We start from the raw sequence: 10,203 nt of genomic DNA, 5'->3' as shown, positions 1-10,203 counted from the left end.
AATATTTATAATGACATCAATTATACTTTGTCATTTAAAAGTTTCCAACAAAGCAATGGATGAACTTCTGTCAGCTTGTTGAACACTTTTATTTGGATAATGTACCATATGATGGCTGAAGCAGCAGCGGGCGACACTGTATTCAAGCTAATCGGGTAAACACTAAACCAAATTCTACAAAACCTAAGACAGAAATGCAGTGCATATCATGCAGTGCGATAAAATAGCTTCTCTTCCCTGCAAACGATACAATGAAGAATGAATGGTTGTTTAACTTAAAGGCAAAAACAAAACAAAATATAAGCATTTATACTTACAGAGAATGAGAAGTAACCATGGAAACGGATAGCGTATCCTGCTAATATGGCGGCGCCTTCCCGAAATGCAATGCGGAGTGAAAAGATCGTGACGTAGCTCCTCATTCTCTATAGCAGGGGTGGCGAACGTCGGTCCTGGAGAGCCGCAGCCCTGCAGAGTTTTGCTTCAACCCTAATCAAACACACCTGAACAAGCTAATCAAGGCCTGAAGGGTTACTAGGAAGCTTCAGGCAGGTGAGTTTTTATTAGGGTTAGAGCTGAACTCTGCAGGACTGCGGCTCTCCAGGACCGGAGTTCGCCACCCCTGCTCTATAGAATGTCCAGGCAGCTGAACTCTGCAGGACTGTGGCTCTCTAGGACCGAACTTGTCTACCCCTGAGGTAGATGCATCAGTTACAAATAAGATAGAAACGGCATGCATCCCTCCCTCCCTTTCGATCTCTCTCCTCTCTGGCTGGAAAAAAAGGGGCTGCTGCTATGAAGATGGATTATCCTGCTGGTGACACCGTCTCCTCTCCTTCTCCACCATCAAGGAGAGCTTGCACAATTATGCCAATTAATCTTACACAAAAGGAGTTCAAATGCACCCTGCTTTGATTAGGTCTGGCTCCCAGACAGGTGCTTGCACACAGCATGCATCCACATACACGCACGCACACGCTAACACCCATTTGCATAAAACAATACATCTGATTATGAATTAGTCTCTAATGGCATTTCCACTTAATGAGAGTGGTGTCTTTATACCTGCTGCTGTTTACAAGGTTAGCGAGAGCTGACAGGGATGCAATATAAATAAGTGGAATAAAACACATCCTAAAGCCGACAGGAAACCGCATTTGCAATCCTTTTTATTTCACATATGTATCACATAGAAAAAGAAAGCAAGATGGGACTTGAATTTATTAGACTTGTCAATGGATTATAAGAAAATTCAATTACATATAGTATATATAATTGTGACATGAGTTTATCACCCCTAATAACTTTCTATTTGATACTCATCAATACTCTCACAAAATGTTCATTTTTGAATTATTATAATTCATGATAAACATGATAAACAGGTAACAAATGTATATGTTAATTTATCAGATTATAAATATTCATGACTTTGTTTAGCTAAAAATACAGAATTATGTTAGACACATAAGCTTGCACTGTCCCTGACTACATACATTTGAGAAGTTTTAAATATTCTATAATATTAATGTATTTTATTTTTCATTTATTAATAATAATTAATAAACATAGAAGCTCAAATGTGCGAGCTTCTGGGTTTACCATATTTGATGCACTCTTTGACTATTATTTATATGTGAATAAATTAAATCTGTCTAAACATTATTTTTTTGTGTGAACTTTACCCAATACATATTGCTGCTATCCACAATATACACTGTTGCATTTTTCTATTGCGATATATTGTGACACAATATATTGTTACACCCTTACTACTGTATGTATATCATTTTATGTAAGCTAATTTATTTAAGCTCCTTTCTTCTATTGGTCGTTTAAAGTGAAAGTGACGTGACATGTGGCCAAGTATGGTGACCCATACTTGGAATTAGTGCTCTGCATTTAACCCATCCTAAGTGCACACACACAACAGTGAACACACACCTGGAGCAGTGGGCAACCATTTTTTTGCTGCGGCGCCCGGGGAGCAGTTGGAGGTTCGGTGCCTTGCTCAAGGGCACCTCAGTCGTGGTATTGAAGGTGGGAGAGAGCGCTGTACATTCACTCCCCCCACCTACAATCCCTGCCGGTACGAGACGAGTTTTTATAACAAGTAACTGTAATGAATATCAGTTTAAAAGTGTGCGTTCATAAGTGTGCGTAGGTGTCGAAAGGAGCTTGAAAGAAAGTCAGCATTTTCCAGAAATAAATTCAATTCTGCAGAAAGTTCCCTGGCTGGCTTCCATCTATTGACGATGCAATCAAACATTCTGACCAGACCTCGCTGGCCACAATACAACCTGGGACATATACATGCAAACTTGTGATTTATCCATTTTTCTTTTTAATTACCTGTGTGTCAAAGATAGGTGAGGAGGTCTATGTGGAAATCCATTCCCTATCAAAAGTGAAAAAGAGCAGTATTTTGTTCTAAACCACAGAGAGGGCCCAAACGGCATTAAAAAATAATTTTCTGATTTTCCATTAATAAATACTTAGTCACTGTCTTATTTTTTCCCCCTCACTGCATAGGCAGAGTGGCAAGATTTATTATTTAAATATCTTGTAAGATATGTATGATGTATTTTTTTAAAGACAATCCTTTGGAGTCAAAATGCAACACAAAAACACCCATTTGGCTCCTAAATGGCTCCTTATAATTCCAATAAGGCTCTTAGCAATCTTTCCAACCACGGAACACTTGGTTCCTCAAAAGAAAACAAGCACTGCCTAACACAATATTTATAGCAAATAAAGCACAGCAAAGACTATTATCTGAAGTGGTAGGGTTTAGGATGTTTTCGTGCCAGGCAGGACAATAAAAGTCTTCCATAATAAGGTTAAGATACAGCGGACCCAAAAAGTATTTGGACACTTAGGCCACACTTAAAATGTCTAAATTTAATTGCATTAGACAACAAAATATCAGGCTAACTTCATTTTTCTGAACAATTCTTTTTGATAACTTTTAGTGGATTTATGAAGCCAGTGACCAGCAATTAAGCATGACAGCCATTAAATATCCAAATGCTTTTGTTTTATCATTTAAAATCTAACAAATTAATTTTTTTGCGAAATGTTTTGCTTTAAAAGGATGCATGTTCTATCGTTCTTGAAAAAAAAAACGCAACTTATTTATATATTTTTTGTAATTGAACGCAATCACATTCAGATATTATTAAGTGTCACTTACTTTAAGTGGCAAATACTTTTTGAGGCCACTTTATCTTCTCTAAAATCATAAGCAGTGCACAAGATTTCCTAAAATTAACCCATAACAATCTAGGCAACACTTATTCTCTATATTAAAATCTGTTTGTGAATAAAACGCCTGAATATAGTGTTTAAAAGAATAAGGATGAGATGCAAAACAAAGTGAAAAGAAGAAAGACGTCACATGGCAAATCAATTTCCTGCCGTGACTCTTCAAGGTGCAGACATCAAGAATTCGTCAGCTTTGCTGTCCTCTCACACAGGACAGCTCAAGGACATTGGCAGCGTAACCCTTATGCAAACGGCCCGCCACTCTGTTTGATGAGCACCAACACCAACTTTGTATATGTAAACGATGGGCAACCGTGGTGTGCACACACTGACAGATGCATACACAAACACACACAGACGCGCTGAACTTTGCCTATCCCAGTGTGGTCAGACGCAAACGCTCCGGGTCGGTGACATACTGCACTTGTATCAAGCTGTGTCTGGCTGCCACTCTATAGCTGAGACGGGGACATATGCTTGTTGATAAAGGCTGGTCTGGCAGGGACGCTGACCTCCTACTAAGAGTGCAGAGAAGTTGATTAACACCCTGCCTTTGCTTGGGAGGGGACACCACTGGTCACCTGATAAACCTGCAGAGTCCGGTTATGACCGACTGCGAGATCCATACTGGAGCTGTTAATAAGAACATCAGGCTCCATTTGAATAATTGAGTGTGCTCATTGGTTTCTACGTGAAATGTGAATCTTTTAGACAAAATATATTTAGGTGCAAAAATACACTGCATGCAAATATGCCAACGTAGTCAGTTTCTAATTAGAAATAAATGTCTTTTTAGGACATCATAGCCCTGCTGAAAAAAAAGTATAAACCAGTTTGAGATAGGTAGACTGGTCTGGTTGCTAGTTTTAGGTTTTGGCCACTTGGCCACAAGCTGGGAAACCAACTGGTTAACCTGTCAAAACAACTAAACATGAACTGATCCAGACTAGGAGACCAGATGAACCACTATAAACCACTTTAGGCTGGTTTTAGACTGGTTTAATATGGATAAAATGCTCTCTGGGTATGAAGTGCACTACCATTCAAAATTTGGGCTGGTAAGATGTTTTAATGTTTCTGAAAGAAGTCTCATATGCTTGCCAAGACTGCATTTATTTGATCAAAAATACAGCAAAAACAATCATATTGTAAAATATTACTACAAATATTATTATTTTCTATTTTACTATTATTATTTTTTTTTAAGTAATTTATTCCTGTGATGGCAAAGCTGAATTTTCAGCATCATTACTCTAGTTTTCAGTGTCACATGATCCTTCAGAAATAATTCTAATATGCTGATTTGGTGCTGTCTTATTGTTATAGTTGTGTTTCTTTTGGAAACAGTGACTTCAATGCACAGAAAGTTCAAAAGAACAACATTTATTAAAAATAAACATTTTTTGTAATATATATATATATGTCTTTACTGTCTCTTTTGATCAACTTAAAAGTTAATAAAACTGCTGAATAAAAGTATTGATTTCTGTCAAAAAAACTTACTGACTCCAAACTTTTAAACGTTAGTGTAAGTAATAAAATAAATGAGATAATTAGCATTATATGCATATAAAAACAATATTTGTATATGCATATAATATTTCACAGTATATTAAGAATATTTTAAGCAAGTACTTTTAATAACAGGGCACACGTTAGAGATCCGCAATACACGTCTGCAGAAAATAGCCCACTATGAGGCTCTTGTGTTTAGGGGAGTGAGCAAATAACAGAAAGTGATAGTAAAATAGAATGAAAGAAAGAGAAAAGAGCAGCTGAAACTGAAACACAAAGCCCACTAGAGATATATTGATGCGACCCTTAGCAGAGACATGCTGAGACATGCTTTTTCTCTGGCTGCTGTAGTGGGATTCCACAGGCAGAGATGAATGGCCAAAGTCAGTGGCAGTGCTTTGTTGCTGTGAATAACAGAAATGATTTGACAAAGACATTATATCAAAAACCAGATCTGGAGCACAAGCGCAGTATTGTGGGCTCATCATCCCACAGTCCTGTTTGACTGTTCCTGCATCAGACTGGAAAAGCTCTGGTTTTGTAGCATTACGTAAAAACCCTGAAATAGAGGAAAGCATCAGCAGATATGACTAATGGCATCTGAGTGGGATAAGGGAGTTACCTGCTGTTTTCTCGGAGGGCGTCGTTGCCTTTGCGCCAGGAGATCATGCCTCGAGGAGACATCTTGGGTTTGCATTCAATGAGAACATCGCCGCCTTCTTTGACTAAAGTGTGGCTCTTCAGCTGGGTTTGGGAGAAATCAGGAGCGACAGCTGAAACGAAAGACAAGTTTTAGATTTTATTAAGACCATACGTCAACAGAAAGCACAGAAAAAAATAACAGCTGAAACTCTGTCTCATGCAACTATTTTTAATTACATACAAATAAAGGAATGTTTTGGGATCAAAACAAGTAAAATTGCATGTAAAGCGGCATAACAAAATTCACTTTTAGGAGATATAAACATTTAAAATGTACAGTCTTTATCTTAAAAAAATTAAATGAAACATTTGAAAAAAAAAATCCGAACATAACTTTCTTTCAAAAGGAAACCTATGGAAGGTTATTTCTGCTATAGAAAAACAAAACAAAACACATAAAAACAAAAACAACAAAAAAACATGAAAAGGTAATGATGACTTTATCTCACAATTCTGACATTTTTCTTACAATACTGAGTTTAAATCTCACAATTCTGACCTTTTTCAGAGATATGAGCTCACAATTCTGACTTTTCTCAGAATTGCGAGTTTATATCTTTGAAAAAAAAAACACGAACTTGATTGTTAAGTCTTTACCTCACAGACCTGTTAAGAAAAGTCAGAATAGAGCGATATAAACTCAAAATTGAAAAAACTCAGAATTGTGATATGAAAATTGCCAATTTTTTTTTTTATCTATCCCGGAAATAAGCTTCCATAGAAACCAGCACTGATTGATTGTCATGAATCAGTGTCACAGGAAAATTTAAATGGTGCTTGTAATTATGTCAATCTGAGTTAAATTTAAAAACAATCTGATAACTATTGATGTTGCTGTGCAAATAGTATAGGCTGAAAACATCAGAGTTGTGGCATAGTGGTTTGCTTTGTGGTGCTCATCCAGCTTGAATCCGGTTTGTGATTTTTTCATTTCCCCGCTCTTATCCCCATTATTTTCCGTCCTATATCTTATTGTACTGATAAATAAAGGACACACAAAGAACCATTGAAATATTTAACAACAATAATATTTAACAACCGAAGACCATCGTGCATCAGGCCAATTTTTCCCTTTTCATATTTGACCATAATTACAGGTACGCAGACACGAGGATTAAGGACTATTTAGAGCACATCCACTCTAATCACTGTACTTCAAAGGAAGACATGTGTACGCGGGTACGAATGATGTAGAAACAGAGATGGCAGAGCAGAGGCTCAGCATATGTGGCACAATTTAATTATCATACGCTCCTTATCTCTGCTAAGAAAAACAAAGGGAAAATGTCATGTCCTTTCCTCTTTTTTTCCACGTTTCCCACTCAAATGAGTTTTTATTATGATAATTTCTCCGGCTTTACAATCTTCACACTCTGTCTTTTAAAAGGCACTTCAATTATTTTATCTGTGTGAGGGACTGACAATTATTCTCCTGTGAGTTCAGTTTCTTGGCCACTTTGGCAGTTGAATTTTAATGGCAAAACAATAAACAAAGAAAGTCGTGGGTGAATAGAATGTGGATGTAGACGGCAAGTTACCACAGCTCTGCAGTGTAATGTTACTGGCCATGACAATCACAATCCCAATTTAATGTGCAGAAACCTTTTGCAGTAAGACATTTGTAGGTTGACTTCCTGAGTAAATGCAAACACTGCAGAGCTTCCAAAACATTTCTGTGTTTGAGAAGCCCAACATGTCAGCTCCTGGCTCAAACAATAGCATGAGCTGGTGCAGGTTCAACGATTATTTTTTAGTACTTTTAAGGAATATATATTTGGAAACAGAAAATGTAATTATTACACTGCCTACTGATATTTCAATAATGAATACATTAAAATAAAGCTTTGAAAATGTGTTTACACAGACTTTCGACGTTGCAGCATAAATGCAATCCAATAACTAGACAACAATACTAAAATAACAAAAACATGTAATAACATCTTAAATTTATTTTTATAAAATACCACTGATAAAATGTATAATGGGTATCTTTATTTACACTGTCATATGAACAACCAATCAGCAGCTGTTGGTAAGCTGATTGATTCACTAATTCGTTTGGAAAGCATACTATACTGGTTGAGCTGTGTGTTTTTGATTCACTTAAAAAAGTACCATCTCATATGAATCACTCATTCAGGAATCAGACTACACTGGTTGAGCTATATTTATAATTCACGACTCGTAAGAGCAACTCATTCTGTAATCATGTTACACTGACTGTTTTGGTGTTGGTCATAAAATAAGTAGTGAAGGATATTCTGTTAAAGTATTTTATTTTGGTATTCTGTTTGTGACAGGAGAAGAATATAATTTGTCCAACCTGGCAACTTGGCTTAACCAATGGTGTGAGTGTGGGGCGGGGTTTTTAGTTTATCTGACCAATGGTAGATGGGGGAGTTTCGAAAGCCTGTTTGGACCAATCATTCAATTTTAAGCAACAAAAATCTCCTTGACAGAAATTCGCCTCCAGATAAGAAGAAAAAGCCTATGTGTGCATGTCATGAACAATATTACACATCTAATTACATTATATGACTCATAAGTGGCTATTATCAGGAGCATGTAGTTGAGATAAAGAGTGTAAGCTACAGTATATTAATGCAGTCGTTATTTTGTGCTTTGCAAATTTACAAACCACACTAATATTTCAGTCAAACGCAATTAATCAGGTTTCACTTACCGATAACTCTGAGTTGAGCATTGGAGTACACTTCTCCATACTTGTTTCCAGCCACGCACTGGTACATTCCAATATCGGAGAGCGCCAGGCGAGTGATGGACAGGGCGCCATTAATGACCTGCACCCTCTCCTGTGGAAAACAGGATATCTCCGTTAAGAGTCTTTTACTGAGATTGCTAATCTGCATAAAAGCACAACATGTCTGGGAAGCTAAATTATGTCTGGAGGTTGATGGAAACGATCATAAATCTGAGTGTTCATTACTAATGGGAGACACTGCGTTGGGAGGCTGCTCAAAAACGACGGCAATAAATCTGTATGTTTATGAGATGGAAATAAAGCCTTGGCTTGTTTACTTCTTAACAGGGGCTCAAGCCTCTGTATTCCGCGGACAAGCCGTTGGGAAGCTGGATGATGTTTGCCATTATAAACAAGCTGGGCTAATATTTTAAACCTGACAGCTTTATACTATTTCTAATATGTGATGCAATGTAGTTTGCATGTCTTCTGATGTTAACCAAACTTATTTGATGAATATAGTGTATAAAACAACATAAAATAGGGAAACATGTTTTAAAATGCCAAAGACATCTTAAAACACCAGGACACTACAATCAAAGGTGTGTATATACTGTATTTATAAATAAATATATAAACCTTCAGCCTCAGTAACCTTGAGAGCATTTAGTTTCCACCTAATGTTTCCTTCCAGCAGGCATAAACAACATTTTAAAGGCTCATAAAAAGACAGGTTCATATTAAAAATTGGCATGAAAAGTGGCAGAACACTCTAGAGTGTATTCTGTCCTTTCATATCTCACATTTTGCCCTTTAACTTTATTCTTCGTATGCAAGGAATAGTTCACACAAAAACGGCCGTGTTGACATTCAGAGCAACAGCACAATTATGAATGTGGTATTTCTTTAATATAATAGCTCAACAAACAAGTTAATATTGAGTAACTTGTTGTCTGTTTTTGCTCTGCCAATGAAAACAACTTCAAATAATGAAATGTTTTGATGTCATTTTTTTTCTATTTATCCTAATGAACCTAGTGGTTCCCAACCCTGGTCCTGGAGGCACCCCAACACTGCACGTTTTGCACGTCTCCTTAATCAAACACACCTGATTCAGGTCATCAGCTCGTTAGTAGGGATCCCAAGACCTGAAATTGGTGTGTCAGAGAAAGGAGACATGCAAAATGTGCAGTGTTGGGGTGCCTTCAGGACCAGGGTTGGGAACCACTGCCCTAATGTACCTCCTTGTACACAACTTGGCACAACTTTCATTTTTGAAGGGAGCTCATTTTTTAAGTACATTTTTTTAATATCCTATAATGTCAATAAAATCTTTATTGTAGTCACGGCATATAAAACAGCAGACGGTCATCAGGATAATCTGCGCTTGAATGAGATTTGTGTCGGTGTACTTTAAAATGGAAAGGAGAAGGAAGGGACGAATGCACAATATGGGACAAATAAGCCTGCACAAAAAATCACATAGTGGCATATAGCAGTTCGGAGTGAGGCGATGCTTCACTTTACTACTGTACTAATTAACCGTGACATTCCTCTTAAATCAGCAGTTTTGCACGTGGCGGGACCTGAGGGAGGGGACCATCTGCACGCCTGCGCTGAAATGCCGTGATTGGCAATGTCACTGCTTGAAATCCGTCGGGTCAGGACATAAAACGCAATGCATGACTACAGTTGTGGCAAATCTCATCCTGATATGAAGTGTGTGTGCACGCCTTCATGGACGTTTTCATTTCCTAAGTCTTGATTTAAATCTGTGCCTTTGAAAAGACGATAATGTCTCCTTTCATTCAAAACACCGTACATGTTAGGCCTCATTACCAGTTCGTAGCAGTTGTAAACACTCTGTTTTATATTATGTGGTACATTTTAAATCAAACTACTACAAATATAAGCTATGTTCGGCGTAAGCAGTACGAGCTGGTATCAAACAAGCACAATGATACGGGTGAACAAGATCATTGACACGTTTATTACTAGATTAGCCAAGACACGGTGTGTGC

The 10,203-nt window shown here is 37.4% G+C and overlaps 1 protein-coding gene across 2 annotated transcripts in view; it reads right to left on the bottom strand.

Moving 5' to 3' along the window:
- cntn4 (contactin 4) overlaps positions 1 to 10,203 on the bottom strand; it is a 145,173-nt gene that overhangs the window by 39,319 nt on the left and 95,651 nt on the right. For both annotated transcript variants that reach the window (XM_016458592.1, XM_016458590.1), the window contains exons 10-11: positions 8,165 to 8,294; positions 5,402 to 5,552 (exon numbers count right to left, since the gene is read on the bottom strand). In XM_016458592.1, the coding sequence (XP_016314078.1) occupies positions 5,402 to 5,552; positions 8,165 to 8,294 (281 nt within the window). The remainder of the gene's footprint in view (positions 1 to 5,401; positions 5,553 to 8,164; positions 8,295 to 10,203) is intronic.

Source organism: Sinocyclocheilus anshuiensis, unplaced genomic scaffold (genome assembly GCF_001515605.1).
Source record: "Sinocyclocheilus anshuiensis isolate Anshui unplaced genomic scaffold, SAMN03320099.WGS_v1.1 scaffold615, whole genome shotgun sequence".
NCBI classification, from domain to species: domain Eukaryota; kingdom Metazoa; phylum Chordata; class Actinopteri; order Cypriniformes; family Cyprinidae; genus Sinocyclocheilus; species Sinocyclocheilus anshuiensis.
The sequence above is the reverse complement of the archived record's forward strand: the minus strand, read 5'-3'. Positions and strand labels throughout refer to the sequence as shown.